The 19,719-nt window shown below is 31.4% G+C and overlaps 5 protein-coding genes across 11 annotated transcripts in view; 3 read left to right on the forward strand and 2 right to left on the reverse strand.

Moving 5' to 3' along the window:
* Positions 1-6,098, forward strand: part of LOC116425252 (synaptic vesicle glycoprotein 2C) — a 45,332-nt gene extending 39,234 nt beyond the window's left edge. For 5 of the 6 annotated variants that reach the window (XM_031972719.2, XM_031972721.2, XM_031972720.2 and 2 more), the window contains 9 exons: positions 35-273; positions 1,208-1,267; positions 1,343-1,426; positions 2,099-2,423; positions 2,669-2,790; positions 3,015-3,253; positions 3,484-3,925; positions 4,567-4,854; positions 5,403-6,098. In XM_031972719.2, the coding sequence (XP_031828579.1) occupies positions 237-273; positions 1,208-1,267; positions 1,343-1,426; positions 2,099-2,423; positions 2,669-2,790; positions 3,015-3,253; positions 3,484-3,925; positions 4,567-4,854; positions 5,403-5,458 (1,653 nt within the window). In that variant the 5' untranslated portion in view covers positions 35-236 and the 3' untranslated portion in view covers positions 5,459-6,098. Of the gene's footprint in view, positions 1-34; positions 274-1,207; positions 1,268-1,342; positions 1,427-2,098; positions 2,424-2,668; positions 2,791-3,014; positions 3,254-3,483; positions 3,926-4,447; positions 4,855-5,402 lie in introns of those variants that run through there. The other variant, XM_031972722.2, reaches the window with a different exon arrangement.
* A 511-nt stretch (positions 6,099-6,609) lies between these two features.
* RpL17 (ribosomal protein L17) lies at positions 6,610-7,887 on the reverse strand. 2 transcript variants are annotated; one of them, XM_031972742.2, is made up of 5 exons: positions 7,793-7,887; positions 7,450-7,536; positions 7,179-7,338; positions 6,903-7,073; positions 6,610-6,819 (listed from the first exon to the last, which is right to left on the reverse strand). In XM_031972742.2, the coding sequence occupies exons 2-5, from the start codon at positions 7,528-7,530 to the stop codon at positions 6,674-6,676; spliced, it is 558 nt and encodes a 185-aa protein (XP_031828602.1). In that variant the 5' UTR covers positions 7,531-7,536; positions 7,793-7,887; the 3' UTR covers positions 6,610-6,673. The 2 variants fall into 2 exon arrangements, with proteins under 2 accessions (XP_031828602.1, XP_031828603.1); XM_031972743.2 differs by lacking the exon at positions 7,793-7,887 and adding an exon at positions 7,609-7,786.
* A 2,070-nt stretch (positions 7,888-9,957) lies between these two features.
* Positions 9,958-13,637, forward strand: LOC116425251 (uncharacterized). Its single transcript, XM_031972716.2, has 7 exons — positions 9,958-10,285; positions 10,626-10,688; positions 10,772-10,909; positions 10,974-11,135; positions 11,204-11,501; positions 11,579-11,739; positions 11,819-13,637. The coding sequence occupies exons 1-7, from the start codon at positions 10,238-10,240 to the stop codon at positions 12,941-12,943; spliced, it is 1,995 nt and encodes a 664-aa protein (XP_031828576.1). The 5' UTR covers positions 9,958-10,237; the 3' UTR covers positions 12,944-13,637.
* A 156-nt stretch (positions 13,638-13,793) lies between these two features.
* On the forward strand, positions 13,794-17,111 carry LOC116425253 (uncharacterized). The gene is made up of 4 exons (XM_076366993.1): positions 13,794-15,539; positions 15,721-16,339; positions 16,420-16,621; positions 16,718-17,111. Exons 1-4 carry the CDS (start codon positions 15,416-15,418, stop codon positions 16,904-16,906), a joined length of 1,134 nt encoding a protein of 377 aa, XP_076223108.1. The 5' UTR covers positions 13,794-15,415; the 3' UTR covers positions 16,907-17,111.
* LOC116425259 (SH3 domain-containing protein Dlish-like) lies at positions 17,029-19,478 on the reverse strand. Its single transcript, XM_076366992.1, has 5 exons — positions 19,084-19,478; positions 18,349-18,584; positions 17,796-18,170; positions 17,460-17,730; positions 17,029-17,373 (listed from the first exon to the last, which is right to left on the reverse strand). The coding sequence occupies exons 1-5, from the start codon at positions 19,130-19,132 to the stop codon at positions 17,099-17,101; spliced, it is 1,206 nt and encodes a 401-aa protein (XP_076223107.1). The 5' UTR covers positions 19,133-19,478; the 3' UTR covers positions 17,029-17,098.
* Between the last annotated feature and the right edge of the window lie 241 nt (positions 19,479-19,719).

The following is a 19,719-nucleotide window of genomic DNA, read 5'->3' on the forward strand; positions in this document are numbered from 1 at the left end:
GTAACGATAGATCTCATTTTGCGCCATGTTTCAGCTCGCAAGTGAGCGCAGAACCTAGCCCCGCCGACGAGCAGCAGCAGATCAGCGCAGATTCAGCAGGAAGAATTCGCCGAGATCCAGCAAACCGCGAGAACGAGAGCAATTTAATATCGATCGAAGCCCATCATCGAGAACGAAGGTTTCTTAGCTGACCCTATCACCACGCCAGATTCACCCAACTGCGCCGATATCGTAGAATGGTAGAGAGTGAACCTGGCTCTAAGCACAATTATAGTACGTATTTCCCAATTGTTATCGAAAACAAAGAAAAACGAAGAGAATGAAGAATGATGACTTCAATAGAACAAATGAAACAAAAGTAACGTTCACCATACCTGCTCACTAAACTGCAGATGTTTTACTGTAACATTCGAATATTTAACATCCGAACTCTTATATCACGCTCTATATTAATACTGAGATATTATTCTACTCGGTTGATCAGTTTCTTAAAGATTCTTATCAATTCAAGCGAAAAATACGTTACTCGACTATTGGAGTTTTGTATCTTATAATTTCATCGTTCAACTATAAGAACTGAAGTTAAATAAAGTAGTTTTGGCGATTCGTACACTGTGGATTCTGAAGAAAAGGTTCTCCATGCGAAGAAGGTCCTAATATGTCCGTTCTCCCTTTAAGGCAGAAAACTTCAACTTCATTTCAAATAATTATTTACAAGAAGAAAAATAGTAGAACTAAACTAGTACAAATAAACTATATTTCGGAAGTGACAAATTAGATACACACTCGTTTAAAAGCTCCTGTCACATGAAAAGGGCCTAAAAGAAAATTTCCTGGTGTCAGCAAAGTCCTATGAACTCTTTGTCTAAAATAACAAAGAGAATCAACAAAACAGGGAGTGATTTCGATGATTCCAGTCTCACAGAGGCCTGATCATCGATTGACAAATTTTTAATGAGTGCAACCGCCTTTTTCTTGCTAAGCCAATTCTAAACTAATCCTCATTCGCAACTCGACAGAATCACAGTGCTTTGACCCGAAGAACGTCTGTTATAGTTAACGAACCCTCAAAATTCACGAGAGAAGGTTAATAGTTTCCTTAAACGCGAACCGATAAGTTAATGATTAGTTGACGCGTTGCAAGTTCAGGTGTTAATTCGAGCAGTGTTTAAAATTTATACGCGACTATTGAACTTTCCTGTTTCAGAGTGTGATGTAAAAGACGAGCGGCTAAACGGCTGTGGCTCCAAGGATCTCGAACTTGCCCGTAAGTAGAAATTAGTCGAAATTAATCATTCTTTCGACGAACTCTTGAATTTTGTTAATTTTCCTTTTTGTGCAGGTATTGGAACAAAGGGCAAGACCCTAGATCCAGAGAAAGGATCCTACGATAAAGCAGATTTCGAGAAAGCTATCGAACTTACCGGTAACGTGTCTACTCACTGCATTATTCTCAAAAAATCATCAATTTCACGTACATAGAAAAAGAAATTAACACGTTGAACGGCGCACGATTTTATAAAGCAAAATACACACAATAGAAAAAATATAATACTAAATCGTTTGATTGAATTGCATTATGATTATTACACATTGAACTAGCTGTATGTCGCCGTATTAGGTGGCATTATTTATAGTATAGAAATGTTTTCATATAATCATCGTTTAATTGAGTGAACTATAGTAATTCGATTTGGTCGGGGATCACCGGTGACCCCCATGGCATTCAAAATGTTAAGGTAGACCGAGACGAATCGAATGGTCTTCTCTTTGACAATAAAGGAATAAAAACACTGACGCATTATAATAAAAAGTGAAGAACCTCTAAATCTTCCTTTGGCAAATAAGAAACAAGAAGTGAGAAATATAACACACGATATGAAAAATGTAGATTAAATTCTTATTTTTATTCGATTCACCCTGTAATCCATTCGATTCGCCTCTGTCTACCGGACTTTCCCTCCAATCCCAATATATTCCTATCACGAACAAAAGATAAATTGCACACCAGTTTGGCGGGAGTTTCATGTAAAACCCGATATTTCGGAAATAGGGAAACTTTTTTATCATTTATTGGTTCCACTTGGTGTTCCTTCAGACTATGGCAAGTTCCACTACTTTCTCCTCACGGTATGCGGCTTCGTCAGCACCAGCGAGGAGATGGACGTGATCTCCATGTCCTTCATACTGCCGAGTGCACAATGTGATCTAAAACTCGACACGCAAGCCAAGGGATGGTTGAATTCGATCATTTTCATCGGCATGATGGCCGGCGCTTACGCCTGGGGCTCCGTCGCGGATGCCCTGGGTCGTCGAAAGGTTCTCATCGCCATCTCGTTCGCGAACGCACTTTGCATCGTGGCCTCCAGCTTCAGCCAGTCTTATGAACTCTTCATGTTCTTCCGTTTCCTTAACGGCGCTGCGTAAGTGACGGAATCATCTGTATGTTACGGGCAATGTGTTCAACGTGGGCATTGTGTAGAATGGCCGTTTGAAAAGACATTGTGTAAAGTGCCCGTAACAAGTTTCGGTCAATCTATAAAATGTCATTATACAGAATGCCTAGAGGGTGGTAGCCACTTTCTGTTCAATTCAATACTTGTAGAAAATATTTGTTCAGTTGCAAACTTCGTAACTACGATATTTTATGAATTGTTCGCCTTTTTAGCCTCGGAGGTAGTGGACCTGTCATCTGGTCATATTTCGCAGAGTTCCAGCCGAAGTCTAAGAGAGGCTCGATGTTGTCTTTTATGGCAGCATTCTGGACGCTTGGAAACCTTTTTGTCGCTGGTAAGCAGAACTCATATTGTTGCACCAAAATATTTGATAAACTAACTTTAAATGTATGAAATTATAAATTTCAAATCGATGTATGATATAAATTACGAATTATTTGCAATATCTAAAGGTTAATATGTTCTTTCTACTTCAATCAATCAATAGAAGTAATAGTCTTTTCATTGCAACTTTTAGATACGTCTATTAAAAAAGTGGTAAATTCTAAATTTCTTCAGGCCTAGCATGGTTGATCATCCCTAATCAAATTGGCATTGCGAGTTCGACATTCACATATAATTCTTGGCGAATCTTCCTGCTGATCTGCGCTGCTCCGTCGTTTATCGTCGCGGGGCTGCTCCTGCTGCTCCCTGAATCCCCTAAATACCTCTTGTCCTGCGGAAGATACGAGGAAGCGCTCGACATCTTCCGCGGAATCTATGCCATTAACACTGGCAAATCACGTGAAAGTTACACGGTAAGTATGTATCAACTATTAGCAAACGTTCAAATTGAATTAATAGCAACACACAGTTACACTTCACTTTTACCAACCTTCTCTGAAATCTTTTAACACTTCTTACATTTTTTTCTAACTTCTCAATAAAGCATTTTTTCTATTGCCTATATCTTTATGCAAACTCCTAAAAATAGACTTTAATTTATCGAGAATAAAGGTGATGAGGATCAGTATTCTGGTTTCGGCAGGTGAAAGAACTAATCCTCGATGACTACCAAGAGCCGGAACCGACGAAAGTCGGTGTCGAAAAGAATAAATGCAAGACAATGCTCAGTGACATCGTAGATAACAGCAAACAGCTATTCATCTCGCCGATTCTTCGCTTCACCATAATCTCCATCATCATCAACTTTACCTTTCACATCGGTTACTACGGCCTAATGATGTGGTTCCCCGAGCTGTTCAACCGTTTCGACGAGTTCCATCGCGATCATCCCGGTGAGATCGCATCAATATGCCAAGTGACCGATTACGTGGTTCAAAAAGGCTCTCATAATATCGAGAACCTTTGCTCGGATAAAATCGGCGCCTCCGTTTTCTTGGAGTCGCTGATCACTGTTGCCTCCGCAATTCCTGCAAATATCATCGCTGTTTTGGGAATGGACCGACTCGGTCGCAAATTTTTCCTCGGTAAGTAATATAATATCAAATCTATTTCCATATATTTCAATATTTCAAATGATTGTCATTCTTTTTCTCGATTAAAATCTTCTATTGAACTTCAACACAATTTTATTAACTCGATGCATATAAAATTGCAATTCGCAGATGTGTAACGATTCTTTCAAACACGAATTGTGTGTGCAGTACTAAGGATCTCTTCATTGTATACACTTTTATTCTACCCTTCATATTCACTTCATCTTCTTTAACACATTTTTATTTAATCTGAAGTTTGAGCAATAATATTCAAAGTTTATACAAAAAAAAGAAACTTTTATCAAGGTATACTAAAATTGACTGCAAATCCATAAATGATTATGATATTATTATCCATAAATGAATAATTATTATCATAATTACTTATTTTACTTCTATAGATACTTTCATGCTTATTTTACTTCTATATATTCTTTTATACTTATTTTACTTCTATATGAATTTTATCAAGTATTTAGCATGTATATGTAAAGTAAATTATTTTCGTTCAAGCCTTCTCATTCATGACGGTAGTTTCATATGCATCAAGCTAATAGTTGAAGAACAGAAGACAAAGAGGAAAAGAATAAAGATTCTTGAATGCTGACACACTTACGATACCCTTCCCGCAGTGTTCAGTACACTTTCGTCAGGGTTGTGCTCGATTGGATTGTACTTTGTGTACAACAAGCACCACAATTTGATCGTGTCAGCCTTCTTCAGCGGTGTGATAAGCTGTGGAAATGCAGCTCTGGACTGTCTAATAACCGAAGTTTTCCCTACCCATCTACGTGCGACCGGAATTGCTATTTCCATGGTCGCGGCACGTCTCGGTGGTATTATCGGGAACATCGTAATAGCTCAACTCCTGGACATGTACTGTCCAGCGCCGACCTTCATCGTTGCTGCTCTTCTAATTGGTTGGTTCTTTGATGAAAAAAAAATCTACGATAAGCAGAATTCGCGAACTAACCCGCACAATTATTGATCGATCATTTAATCACCCTACGAACGCAACAATTGCGATTGGAATTCTTGAATACTGCTTCTTCTATAAAAATGAAAACGTTTAAAAATGATGTTAAAAATGATTTTAAATGTTTTCTGGGGTACAATTAAATCAATTATTCAACATTGTTACATCAAATAAGACGTTTTTAAATCTACTTGATAATATTCAATCCTATGTTTATTAATTAACTTGGTTCTTTTAAGGAAAGAGTTGCGAATACCTGTTCAAGTATTTGTATCGCTAAAATGAATACATTTATATTCTTTTCTTTATATTCTTTCTATTATTTCTTTATATTCATTTATATTCTATTTATATTTTTGAGAAAGCATATGTCTGAACTGTCAAGTAAATTAAAAAGAAACTATACAGATTATGAGGGCTTTAACTAAGTCTTAAAAATCCTCGTCTATATTTTCAGATCAAAATACAGTATGATTTGTTTCTAATTTTCAGGTGGAGGATTACTGTGCTTATTCTTACCAAACACAACTCGTGAACCACTTTCTTGACACCAGTGGAGAATTCTATTGAAACTAATTCAATGTACAGTCATGTATACATCTTTGAAAAAAAATTTTAAACGTGTTAAATCGGCGCGCCCACGCTCATGTATCTACACGCATTTAGTTTATGAATGATCATTACAAACACCAGTATTGCTATAATCGAACCACACATTCCTGTTTTACATACCAAGTAATGAAACCAGGTATTTACATAAGTACCTAGGTGATAAAATAGAAGTTTTAGTGGATAGATATCATTATAGCAGGCTACATAATTTAAAAAAGAATGGTGTTAAAATGCGAGTTCGATGTCTTACGATGCTTTCATTATAAGACAGTAAAGTGTTCAAAGTATTTCTATGTATTATCGAAGTATTAAACACTTGACAAAATATTCAAAGTTCAGGGCGTGTGGATTTTATGTACTGATACTAAACGTGGAATGTAGATACAGCACTTATAAGTAGAATTCATATTTCGGTAATATTTTACTACGTACTTTTGTATGTTTCATCGTTCATTCGCGTCAATTACCGTTGTACATTGTGTACTCCTATGTATTTCTAATTTAATATGTAACGGTTGCAAGAATTTGAAATATAAAAAAATATGTAACAATAAAGTTTAGTATTTCTGAAAAATACTCACGCAACTTCCTGTAATTAATATTATCCCTCTACTTTCGTCTTATGTGAAACATAATAAAACAAACACTTAAACACAGATAAATTAACTGCTTCATTTTATTTTCTATTTGATAAACCCTCGAACCAATCAACTGAATTTTCCTTTTGTTATAGAATTTGGAACATGATTTGACGAAATGATAATTTGCTTGGACATCTGTAGATTACTGTAATTAAAAGTTTCTCATTAAACCTCTTACTATTTCTCGGATCTACGAATACTCGAATATTTGTGAATTTGAAAACTTAGGTTCAAATACTGATTCTCAAGTAACTTATTTAAATATTCAGATATTATAATCATATTCGCTTTTGAATAAAAATTCGAGAAATAATAAATTTAATAGGAGCTCTAATCATGACATCCAAACATATTCATTAAGAAGGAACATACTATAGGATATTCCATCCACTGTCTCCCTTAACTTCTAAAAAGGAATAAAGGAACAGTGATAAATAACACAGAAAAAAGTAGAGAACAGTGTAATCTTAATCTTCCACGATACATTTAATATCCAATTAGAATATAAAATTACTCCCTCATCATCTTTTCCTTTTGCCTGGCAAGTTTCTTCTTACTCAGTTTCTTTTTGGAAGGCTCTTCTTCTGGGCTTTTGACAACAAAATCTTCTTTCTCCGTCAAAATTACTTCAATGTGACAAGGAGAACTCATATAAGCTATGGAAACAGACAAAGTTAATTAAATTAAAAACCAGTTACTAATACAATCCTTTCAAAATAAATTAACTGTAGATACTAACGGTTTATGCGACCATGAGCTCTGTATGTTCTTCTTCGCAAGAAAGGAGCATGGTTCACTTGAATGTGATTAATCACAAGCCGGTCAATCTCTAATCCTCTAACATCAGCATTACTTTCTGCATTTTTCAATAGTTGCAGTAGGAATTCAGCTGACTTTTTGGGCCAACGACCTAAGACAAGAAGTGTTTATTAATAGCTATAAATTTGAAATAAAAAAATAATAAATCAGTGAAAAGATACTTTTGAGAAAACGACCTTTATTTGTTGAAACGTACCTTGTGTAGTGCCAAACTGTTTAGCTTGAGTACACCTGCCAACACCACCATTGAATCTACGGAATGGTACACATTCCTTATGTTCAATCACATTTTTCAAATATTTTTGTGCTCTCCGTAGAGGCATATTTTTAATAGCACGTGCTGTTTCATGGGTATTCTGTAACAGAACATAAATACACATTCAACAAAGCGTATCGTTATAACACGTTTTGTAAACACACTACACTGTAACTTAAAGGTTAGATCTATTGATGTACAGTTTATTTACCTTAAAGTGTACTCGCAAATTGGAGCCGCGTGCTCTGCACGACTTAGTCGCATTAACCGGTTCGTGAGAGTAACGTCCCATTGCGTTCTGGAATCACAGAAATTTCGCTAACAATTTTTCTCACATCAGCACTCACCGACCTAAATGTCGCGGACCGACCTGCCGTCACGCGATTTTCAGTCTCATCAATCATTATTTATGAAGTAACGAATTCACCCTTTTTCCAATAAAACAACAGTTTTGAATCACATGTTGAAGAATCTCGTGGTATTGCCACGATTATTGACGTAAAATCGCAGATGCAGGTAGATTCAAAAACTGTTACGGGCCAGGCCATACGTACCTCTTAACAGCACGATTTTAAAGGAAAAGACGTCACGTGGTCAACTAGAAAGACACTTCCTGTGTATTCAGTACTACCAATGTCACCAATGTGTACGAAAAAGAGTTCTAGATAATTTTTCAATGATGTGTATTATTTACTAAGCTAAAATCTCTAGTAAATAAACTAAATTTTAACTTAATCTTAAATTAATAATAATTTAAAGTAATTAATAAATTATTAACTAACAGCATATAAAAATTTAATTCATTATATAAAATTTAAAATTCTTGAATTGACTGTAAATAAAAATTTAATCTATGGATATAAAATTATTTATTACAATATTTTATACGAGCTGAACATTACTAACAAGAACGATTTTAAAGATTTTTAGCAAGTCGTATTATATATCCTAGTTACTTGGTAGAGAATAACATGGATTGTTTAGATTTAACGATGGCATCACTATTTATATAATTTATTGTTGTTGAATCATACAATTTCTCAGAAAACTCTGAACACGTACCTATGTTAATATTATTTCTATTAATTAAGCGATTTCATATGTCCATGTGAAAACATTTATATTACACTTTTATTTGACTTTATATTTTTGTACTTCCTCTAAATATCTAATAAAAGATTTTTATTTCTTGATGTAAAGTATAATTTAATTTAATTATATTGTTAAATAACACTTTTTTTAAATTTATGTTTCAGGACTGTCATTTCGATGAAACTTATTTTGTTATCATTATCTGTACCTATATTACTATTTCAAATAATAAACCTAATTATACATTCAGTATAATAACATTTACAACATAAGATTTGGAATTTGATTATAAAATTCTTTAATTGTAAAATGTAATTAATGAAGTAATAAAATTATTACCATATAAATTTTTACAATATTATCGCATAAAAAACAATACTACAACCGGATGCATTCTTACGATTTCGTCAATGTATTTCATAAAACGCAATTCAATGTTTATTTTAGCATACAAAACTGAGGTTCTAATATGGATAGAGAAATCATTATATAATGTGCTGTAAATTTCGTAGTAGTAATTGCGTATGTTTTTAATATTAAAATCAGTCGAGTAATGTTTCTGTTTTATTAAACACTGAATAATAAATATTCATTGAATAAGGCTTTACTTATTTTTCCTTCTCCTCAAATAAATCATATAAATATAACAATTTTCAAAATATTGAAACAAATAACCATTTTATCAAGATAACGACAGTGTTTTTAATCAAGAACAGAACCGATCGAATATTTTTGCGATATTTCTATGTGAACAATTAAATATGTAAGTATCTATATTAGACTTAATACACTTTACACACTATGATATTATTATTAATACATTAAATTTCGCTTTTGGTCAAGTTAAATTACCTGCAAATAAATGTAATTACAACATATATTTACATTTAGATTTATAGATTTTTACTTCAGTATTCTTCTGTCTTTAAAAATACAAAACAATTTATTAAACTATTAAATAAAAGTAGACTATCTAATTCAATTATTATTAAGAATTCTCTACAGACTGTATACATTTAATAAAAATAACTACATAATTTTTTTTTTTTATTTAATACTTCTTTTCTTACACTTAATAAATCTCTGAAGTACAAGTAATTAATAACATTTGAATTGTAATAAATAAGCTTTCAGAGAGTTGCCACATATATACAGTTAGAGAGACCAAAATAAATTATTAATCACGATTTGCCTTTGTTTTCAATTTGTATGATTTCTATGGCATGCTTATACTGTGATTATCCTTTCTATTGTTACTAGGATAAAGTCTCTAACAATTTCTACTGGAAAGATTAGAATTTATTAGCCTAGAACAATTTCTAACCTTTCTAGTAGAAATTGTTAGAAATACGGTTTTAGTAAAAATCACGGAAAATTGCTGAACGTACTTTTTAAAGAAAATACAATCAAAGTAGTCATTATAACATAAATAATCTCTCAAAAGCAACATTTTTCAAGATCAAAGGATGCATTATACTTTTTATCAACTGTTGTACACCCATAACGAGAAAAATAAAAGTAACTAAATGTTTACAAAGGAATATTGTTTTAGGTTAATATATTATTGTCATTTTATTGTTATAAATATATGATATATAAATATGAATTCTCCTTATTTTCTATGGTGGGGGTACGTTGCTATACACATACTACGTTGTACGCTGTAGTATTCCTGCCAACAATAGTTTAGCTTCGCAGTACTTCGTAGTACGTAAGTGTCGACGCCAATGTTAAGTCTAATTGTTTGTCATCATACGTTTTCGAAATGTAAACGATAGTAAATAATTTTATGCGGTGAGAATTATACATTTCTCATGATTTGGAACGATCATATACATATGCAAACTCACAATGAATTGACGTTCACGATTATACGTCAAGTTCAATTAGATGTCAAATATTAAAGCATGGATGTTACGGACAACGCCGATGGATCTTTAGATCCTCGCATACAGGTAATTATCTTTAATGACACTTCTTCTCTTCATACGTTTATTATATTTACAAGTCTGCTTTTCATAATAGCGTAGTTATGATTAATTACACATGTAAAAAAATATATTTACTAATTATGATGGTGAAGCCTAACACAGCCTGGTACCATGTTCCACTTTGCTTTCACTTCTTATTCATCGAAAATTTCTGTTTTATGAAGAAAATCCATTAATAACTGAATAATCTAAAATTAAAAAAAAATCATAGAGATTAAATTAATATCCTTGTTAAATAAAATTTTTCAGAGAGTTATTTATTACAATTTACTCAGTTTGTAAATAATATATGAATACATTTTAGATTGAGTTGGAGAATTTAAACGATGCAACAGATGACATAAATAAACTTGAAACTGAATTAGATGTAAGTTACGTTATTAGAAAAAGTTGTTTGTGTCATTTTTTTTTCATTTCTAAAATTAATGTAAAATAATTTGTTTTATTTAGGAAGCACATACTGCATTTAGACAATTATTATCTGAGACCACGAAGAGATTAAAAGAAATTATAAATAAAGTAGGAAATAGCTGTGTTGAAAAAGCAAGATGTTATTATGATGCACTTGAAGTTGCTCGTCAAGCTCAGGTGAGAGAATATTTAAAGAATATTTGAGAATGCAGAAACTAATTGTATAAAATGATTTCTAAAGGTACAATGTCAACAACAAGCTCAATTATTTCAAAGAGCAAGTGAAATTCATGCAGCAGCAAAGGAAACTGTAGCTTTAGCTGAAAGCAGATTTATGTCGCATCAGCATGAATGGAATTTTGATCAGGCATGGCAGGATATGTTAAATCATGCAACTATTAAAGTAAGTTAAATATAAAATAAAGAATCTTTATTTTGTGTTTTATTTTCATTTAATACATTCTTATTCAGGTAATGGATGCAGAGAATCAGAAAGCAGAGTGTGGCAGGGAGCATTATAGACGAGCAATACTATTTCACGATGCTGAGAAAAGATTATTAGAATTAGAGGAAAAACATCGTCGTTCTATAATTAAAGCACGACCATACTTTGAGGTTAAAGCGCAATGTGATCAAATGTTGGCAACACAAAAAGAAAGAGTTGAATGTTTGCAGAAAGCAATACAAGTTGCAAAAACTAATTATGCTACCAGTCTTCATAGATTAGAAGAAATTAGTAATCAAATACATCAACAACGACGAGATAATGGTATTGTTATTAATGGTAATTGAATCAATAGTAACTGACAGATGGATTATTTAATTTTTTGTTTTTATTACTTTTAGATTTTATAGCTATTGGACCTAGAGAACCAGGCGTTGGTGCAGAATTAGTTAGTCCACAAAAGACGTTAAACTACGATATAGAATTTAATCAAATAAATGACAATAGAATGAAAGATATTACAAATCATCAACATAATAAATGTGATAGTATTCAAGAATACGTGAGTAAAATAATCAATAATTTCGGTTTCAATTTTAATCTGCTTTTCAAGGAAGTGAATAACATTTACTGTGTTACAGAATGTTCATCAGTTGCAAGAAGATAATGAAAAACTTGAGAAGAGATCAGTTGATGGAAGTGAAGCAATATCTTCTCAGTGGGAATTAGAATTACAAACTAATATAACAAATCTGAGCAATTTATCTCTTGAAAGTTCTCATGATACTGACAGTAAGAAATTGCAATTTTATAATCAGGATAGTACAAAATCAAATAATTTTACGTCAGAATTAAATTGTAATTTTTCACAGACTAGAGAACTGTCTATACATAGCTTAAATCAGTTTCAAAAATTGTTAAAGAATCTCCAGGCTTTAAAAAATCCACTGGCAAATATGTCTTTACCGTCATCTAGTGAAGGATCAAATACAACTAAAGGTCAAACTACTAACTTTGCGGTATTAAACAAACGTAAATTTAATTTTAAAAATAGTATATCGAAGTCGTTAAGTAACAGTCCTTTAAAAATGAACCTAATTAGGTTAGGGTCAACGTCCGTTGAAGAAGTAGAAAGTACAATAAAGTATGTGCCAAATAAAACTTTCAAATTTGGCTTTAATAACAAACTTCAAAGCAATAGCGATATTAATTTACCTTTAAATCTTAATAGCAGTTCCATAGGAAAATATCAGAGCATGGATCATAGTTTAGATAATAAGACTGATAATCTTGAATTAGATAAACAAACCTCAAATTTAAAAGGTACAGAGACTTATACGCATGACCTGCATACTACGAAAAGTAGTGTACAATTGAATACTCACAAAAAAATAAACTCACAATTAGAGGAAGAAGTAATATCTACAAAGAAATTGTTTAGGTCTAATTCTTTGCAATGTTTATCTCATAGTGCCAGTTCATCTTCAATAAAAGTAAAACAGATAACAAATAATTCTAATGATCATTCTACTCTTGAAAAAATGGCAAAGAAAGCACTAAATGTTAAGGAATTACCATTATTAGTATTGCTTGACAAGAAACATTCTTTCACGGATAATAAATGTAAAAGTTATAGTATGATTAATTTAAACGACAAACAAACTTTTACATTATTAGATGATTTACATTTACATAACATAAAAACTCTAAGTACAGAACGATTTACAAACTTGAAAGATAATTTATGTTCCGAAATTTCTCAATAAGAATTAAAAAATTACAATCAAATACGAAAGAAATGTGATAATTTATACGATGAACTTAATACATCATTTTTTTTTAATTTATATGTTACCATGGATGTATATTATCTTAATTTCATAAACGTGGTTCATGCCATTCTTTTTTCAGTGATGTAAGGACTAAGTAGTATTAATTTCGCAAACGTTTCCTGCCAAATAGATATAAATTTTACAGCAATATCATAAAGTAAACTAATCAAAAAATACAATTATTTAAAAATCATGTTATAAAAGTGTTGTAAACTTACAGTTTGTTTCTTATTAGGTTGAATTGTATTTATAATTTTGCATACTTTTATGTATAGAGTACATACCACAAAAAGTTATGTAAAATAATTTTTCTGAAAAGATGAAGAATGCCAAATTTTGTATAAACATCAAATGTTTTTGCAACGTTTCTTATAATGTCGAAGTAAAGCATTAATATAATTTTTTTTAAATATTATGTTGACTTTAGATCTTGCCAATCGCCTGTCATTACTTATACGTGCACATAAAATATTATGCTTTGGCGAGGCCTATTACATTGTTAGAGCTTTTTACATCGATATTGTATTACCAAAATGTTGTTATTAACAAGTAATTTGTATTATGAACTATTTTCCATTTAATGCTACTGTATTATAGTTTAAGTGAGAATACAAAAAATTAATCTTTCTGCTGCAGCGTTTTATAAACTTTTTGAAATCTTTTCTTATACTTTATAAAGCACAATGAAATTTATAAAGAAGACTTTTCTTGGTCGAAAATAATTTTGAAAAAATGAAATCAATTCTTTCTTTTTACTATAAAAAATTTATCCATGGCTCGACATTTTTTTTAAACAAATAAATTTTTTATTCTACTGATAAATAATAATGAGAAATAGAAATAGTGTTATGGAAAAAAGTTAACTATTTAAACTAGACAGTTTATAAAAACTGTCTGAGACAGTCGACAGAAATATAAAAAAGAACAATTTCTTATTCTTTTACTCATATTTAAAGTTATGTTATACTATTACAGTTTTATGTTCAAAACATGCAGAAATCGAAAATTTGGAAAGTTGATTTCATGTCTTCAAAGAGATTTTCAAAAAAAAATTGTTCCTACCATAATGCATTGTGCTATATATGCACACAGAATTTGATTAATATCGCAATTCTCAAATAGTGTAACTTTCTGTGTAAATTAATATGAAAGTATGTACTGATTAGTAAGTACTATTCATTTTTACGATAAAGGTTTTTTAAAGTTGTTAAATTATTCTTTTCGCCAGTTTACGAGAACATTAACACGAACCTAAAATTTACATTCGAAGAACTATATGAAGAGTTGCAAAGAATATAAAAAAAAATGGTAATATTATTATATGGGAATTCTAAATCTATAGTTTTTGATACGTTCTCAAATATTTGAAGGTATCAAAAAATGACAAAAATGCAGATGTCAAAATGGTTCCTCAATTGTAATTGACAAATCGGACGTATCGAAGTTTATCTTGTGATGAACAAAAAACATTGTTAAATAAATTATAGCAAACTGAAAATATAACAATTTTTGTTAATAAAATTATCAAATCAATTTATTTATATACACATTTATAGTACCCATTAAAAAATTTTGCTTCAAATATTACACTGAAAATTATTCATAAAGCTACTGGAATACGGAATGTTCAAGAACGTTGATAAAAATAACTTGTGAGTGTTTGACATTGATATTATATTTGGTAATACTAATAATTTTAATAATTACTCGTTTATTAATCAATCTGTTTCTCTTTGTTAGTAACATGCCATTACGACTTCATATTAAATCTTTTTAAAGAAAATTACGTTTTTTTCTTACATATTATTTATTCTTATATAATTCTCAAATAACCATTTAGTTTTTTTAATGAAAGTGATAAAAAATCTGTATAATGTATTATGTATTTAAATATACAGTCATAATTTCTACCAGAACTGTCCAAGTTATGGTAACAATAGGTAGACTACAATGTCTACATTTTGCAGCAATAATATCATACTAACGAAAGAAGATAAACGATCGTTGAAGGTTATCATTTAAAAAGACATAAGAGTTGACCCGAGAATCGAGACAAAGAAATGGAGAACGAAAGTTATCGAGTTAATAAAGTATACTGCAACCCGATACAGAATCAGAACGAGGCACGTGATTGAGTATTCCAAAGACACGTGATTTAATGTTGAATAATAATATATTTTGTAATTCAACTAATTACATAAATAATATTAGAGAAAAAATTATAAAAAATAATTTGAACACAAAAATAAATCGTTAGAATTTTTTTAGCATGCAGAATTAAAACAATTAAATGATGAAAGGAGGCTGCAAGAGGAAAGAGAATGTAGAATTAGAATAACTGACGATGAAAAAAAACGAAATGAGAAAAAAGGTGATGAAGGAAAAGGTTCACAGCAACTAAATAGAATGTTGGGAGTTTGTGCTATTTGTCATCTTACTGCAGAAAATATGAATTCTACTTTTCATCAACCTTGTTCTGAAGAGCATATTTTGTGCAATCATTGTATTCAACAATTTATTATTCCATCAGGTGGTTTAAAGTAGACTTTAGCATAACCTATTGTAATTATTATTAATATGATGTTTTTTATTGAATTAATACTATTTCTAATGCATATACATATGTAAGAAATTTAAATTGACTAAATTAATCTAAACAGACTTATACAAACAAAACATAGCAGTTTCTAGATTACAATTACATTTTACAGATCTATGTTGCATTCTTTGCCAAGCCCAATTTCAATTCTTAAATTTAAGTTTGTCTCAAGAGAGCAATACCAGTTTAAATTCCATATATATTCGTCCAAGAAAAATGCAAGTATTGCTTCAACAACCAGAGTCTTTTATTAGGCATCATCAACCTCAGCAGTTGCATGTTAAGTCTAGGAATCAAAATTATTCAACACCAGTAACGAACATAGAAAAGAATACATGGGGATGCTATACTGCCAATGATTCTGAAGAAAGCACTGATTGCGATCATGTTGAAGATCAAAGCAATATAGATAAAGGTGATAGTAAACAAAAACAACACAGTCACTGTAATCTATATAAAAGAGGAAATCTGGATATGCATGCATCTGAAACTAAAATTAATGGGCAAATTACAGCAGAATGTTCTCGCAGACCTATCCGATGTCCACGAATTGATTGTGCGATAAATGTTGCTTTTTCAGCATTAACGCATCATTTTATTTTTGATCACCCGGAAGTACCCATTTTGAATGTGGAACCAGGCATTAAAAGCACGCTTATCGTCAGTTTCAATGCTTTATCTTTACACTCTAGCCGATGTCTTGCCCTTCTTTTAGTTTCTGGTAAACTCTCGTGAGTATAGGATATACTTTTACTAAAACAAGGTACAATTTAACTTCGTATCTATTCCTTAAACATATCTTCATAATAAGAGATCCTGTCGCAAGACTGTTCAACGGTAGTCAAATTAATCAAAAATTTCGGAACCGATTACCATTATCAGTATTAGCTGCTCGATTGAATTGCACAGATCAATGTAATAAAATTAATTACTGCAACAAAAACATAATTATTGCCTGGGTCGCTGGATTAGATATTGGAAACACTACAGAGAAACTTCTGTGTAGTATTCAGGTATATTCAATAAAAATATTCAGTTAGACATATGGTTATATCTATATACATAATATTTGTTATGAATATAATAAAAATATGCTATTTCCACAATAGGCTGTGGATAAGCTTGATACCGAAGGCTTACGTTCCTTGACCTATACAGGTCCAATAAATTCATTAAGAACAGCCCAATGTCCTCGAGATATTTTTTTAACAGGTGATTGTATAGTTCTGCATGAAGGTCTCCTTAATCACGTTACATCCGATTGTGCTATGCTCAATGTTAATGTTACTGTACATTAACTATATTATGAAAAAATATAAATAATAAAATTATTAAAACATTCGCTAATAGTGTTAACAAAAATACTTACAAAGACATAATTCTTATGTATCCACATGGCTGAGTATTGTTTAAAATGCAGTATTATGTAAAAGTACTTTATTAGTTGAATATATGCATAAAATGCAAGATACATAAGATTATAGTTTGTATCATAAGCTTGTCATAGCAGGAGGACGGGCATATGCTTTTGGAATAAAACCATATTTGCGAGTCTTGGGTGCATATGCCCACAACCAACCATCTACAGTTTGATTTCCCAAATCTGCATAAATCCAATCAGCTCTTCTCACTGATAAATCATCTGGCGCCTGCGCCTTATAATCATAAAGTACAACTAATTCTGTTCCATTAGTTTCATCTCGAAAATCTCGTAAACCTTTTTGTTGCAATGATTCATTTCCTGATATAGTACTATTACCTTTTCCTATACATCAAATATTGTTTAAATTAATTTTTCAACTTCACATTTTCAATTGGTTCTTCGTTTGATTTTTAAAAAATCAAATTTACCTAAACTATGCGTCTCTGCAGATGCTGTAGCTGCAGTAGTAGTAGTGGTAGTTGTGGTAGTTGTTGTTGCATAAGAATGAAGAACATGTCCTGGGTACACAAATCCAGATGGTACAAATCCTTCATTGCCATCACAATGCCTAAGTACCCAAAACCAGTCAGGATCGTCTCGATTAAGTACAGTCACAAATTCTCCCCTTTCAACGCTAACATCATTTTCATCTCTAGCCACAAAAGTATAAAGAACAATGTATCTTCCAGCTGATGGATCCTACAATTTGTATATCAAATTTTTATTTGTTTAATGCATTTACATTAAAATATTTGGATATTTACCTTAAAGAAAGGATGTACATCTGGCTGAGAAGATATAGTTTGAATAGAATTTTGAGATTGTGTGATATTAGATCTATTAACATTTGCATCGGCAGTAGTAACATTACGAGCATAACTTTCACAGTCTGATGCAGATCCTGTGTCAGTTTGTTGTGTATCTACTGTTTGTGAACGACCTGTACCAGTAAAATCACAATCAGTTTCATTAGATCTTGGTAGTTTCTTTTTCACATTGTTCATAAGAGTAGCAAGTGTTAATTCAGCAAGCTGAGATGTGTAAGGTGCACAATATGAATGTGGCACAAAGCCTTCCATTCTAGTGTCAGCTGCTATTACATATACCCAATCATTCTCTCTATACAAAACATTTACAACCTAGAACATGCAGAAAACAACACCATCAAAAAGTGCATTTTACACTGAATATTAAACAAAATAAAGTTAGATATACTTTTATGAAATATAAAGCACATACAAGATGGTACAATAAAAACAAAAATACAAGGAATTATTTACATTTTCCTAGTGCAATACAAAATAAGAAACTGCTGACCTGGCCACGTTTTACTTGAAGTTCATCGTCAACACAAGGCGTAAAATCATGGACTATGACCATTTTACTATCTGGTGAAAGTCCATTTTCTTTTTCAATACCTACTCTAACTAAAGTTTCAATACTAGCACTTCCTGTTATTCGGCCAGGTGGCAATGGTACTTTGGTTCCTAAACCCAAACCTGTACCTCCTCCTCCAACACAATCTTTTTCCAAATTAAAATTATGTACTCCAGCTGTATCATAAAAAATTATTTAAATTACATGGTTGCATTATTTTTATTTCTCTTTATATGAAGTTTTGAAGTGAAGAAAACCATATGAATGTTTTTCTTGGGGATGTAGAATTTAAAAGATGTATGAAATACCTAGAAGCAGGAAGAAGTGTTATATCTAATAGGTATAAAAGAACGAAATTTTTCTAAAAACATGACTATAATCTTAATGTGGTTTCATAACTTTCACCTGGAAGCGAAAGAATCTTTTATTTAACATTTCTTTCTTCTTCCAAAACACGAAAGTTGTTCGGACGATCTGCTTTGAATGTATTATTCTGCGAATAATTTATGTATTTTATTTATACTTTCAAATTTTGGTCTCATTTGTTTTAATGCCAGTAAAAACATAAATCACTGAGTACATGTACTGTTACGAAAAAAAGGAAGAATATGCAACTCTTCAAGTTCTTATGAAACAAAGTTTTTAAAAACGTAATGCGATGATTATTTTACTCACGTTTCTTTTTCTTTCCTCGTCGTATACGAACTGGGCATAAAAAAGCCATTCTGTTCTCTCAAAGTTACCTCAAAATTACACTTCCAAAACATGAATCGTTAAATGTCAAAAAATCACTGGGATCAGACACAATATAAGAGAGGTACACATATTAAACTTGTCAGTAACTGTTATACAAGTCTTCTGCGGAAAAGCAATAAAGCCCAAGTAAAAATATTTAAGGTATTTTACACTGAGAAATACGAATAAATATACTAAGAGTATAACGGTAAAGTCTCGAACCAGAAACCTAATTAGTCTTTCGTTCTCCTAAAGGATTTTGGATGAAACTGAAATTCAGGTACTTATAGTGGTGAATGCAACAGGTAGACGGCGCAACGATACACGAACGTATTGCAGGTAGTAGCTTATGTGATTGCACGTGTGTGGCGGCATATCATCCTCAATATGCGATCATCGTTAATTATTTGATAGTATTCTTCTTTAAAATGGAATATTCTGATTTTAATTGATAACACTGCAAAGTAACAACTTTCAAAAACATAAAAATATCGAAATTAAACAATATTTAATACAGAATTCTTTAATCCCAAAATGGATTGGTATAGTAAAAGTTGATAATATAATTTTAAATAA

This window comes from Nomia melanderi, chromosome 4, assembly GCF_051020985.1.
Source record: "Nomia melanderi isolate GNS246 chromosome 4, iyNomMela1, whole genome shotgun sequence".
Taxonomy (NCBI): Eukaryota; Metazoa; Arthropoda; class Insecta; order Hymenoptera; family Halictidae; genus Nomia; species Nomia melanderi.

Excerpts from the sequence above, each read along its gene's own strand:
- LOC116425253 (XM_076366993.1), top strand. The coding sequence starts at position 15,416 with ATGTTGGGAGTTTGTGCTATTTGTCATCTTACTGCAGAAAATATGAAT. Across the intron at positions 16,340-16,419 it reads TTAGTTTCTGGTAAACTCTC|AGATCCTGTCGCAAGACTGT; the intron begins GTGAGTATAGGA and ends CTTCATAATAAG. Across the intron at positions 16,622-16,717 it reads AACTTCTGTGTAGTATTCAG|GCTGTGGATAAGCTTGATAC; the intron begins GTATATTCAATA and ends TTTCCACAATAG.
- RpL17 (XM_031972742.2), bottom strand. The coding sequence starts at position 7,530 with ATGGGACGTTACTCTCACGAACCGGTTAATGCGACTAAGTCGTGCAGA. Across the intron at positions 7,074-7,178 it reads ACAGTTTGGCACTACACAAG|GTCGTTGGCCCAAAAAGTCA; the intron begins GTACGTTTCAAC and ends TTCTTGTCTTAG. Across the intron at positions 6,820-6,902 it reads AGCTCATGGTCGCATAAACC|CTTATATGAGTTCTCCTTGT; the intron begins GTTAGTATCTAC and ends CTGTTTCCATAG.
- LOC116425259 (XM_076366992.1), bottom strand. The coding sequence starts at position 19,132 with ATGGCTTTTTTATGCCCAGTTCGTATACGACGAGGAAAGAAAAAGAAA. Across the intron at positions 18,585-19,083 it reads ACGAGGAAAGAAAAAGAAAC|CTGGAGTACATAATTTTAAT; the intron begins GTGAGTAAAATA and ends TTTATGATACAG. Across the intron at positions 17,374-17,459 it reads TGCAGAGACGCATAGTTTAG|GAAAAGGTAATAGTACTATA; the intron begins GTAAATTTGATT and ends TTTGATGTATAG.
- LOC116425251 (XM_031972716.2), top strand. The coding sequence starts at position 10,238 with ATGGATGTTACGGACAACGCCGATGGATCTTTAGATCCTCGCATACAG. Across the intron at positions 10,910-10,973 it reads AAGTTGCTCGTCAAGCTCAG|GTACAATGTCAACAACAAGC; the intron begins GTGAGAGAATAT and ends TGATTTCTAAAG. Across the intron at positions 11,502-11,578 it reads TCAACAACGACGAGATAATG|ATTTTATAGCTATTGGACCT; the intron begins GTATTGTTATTA and ends TATTACTTTTAG.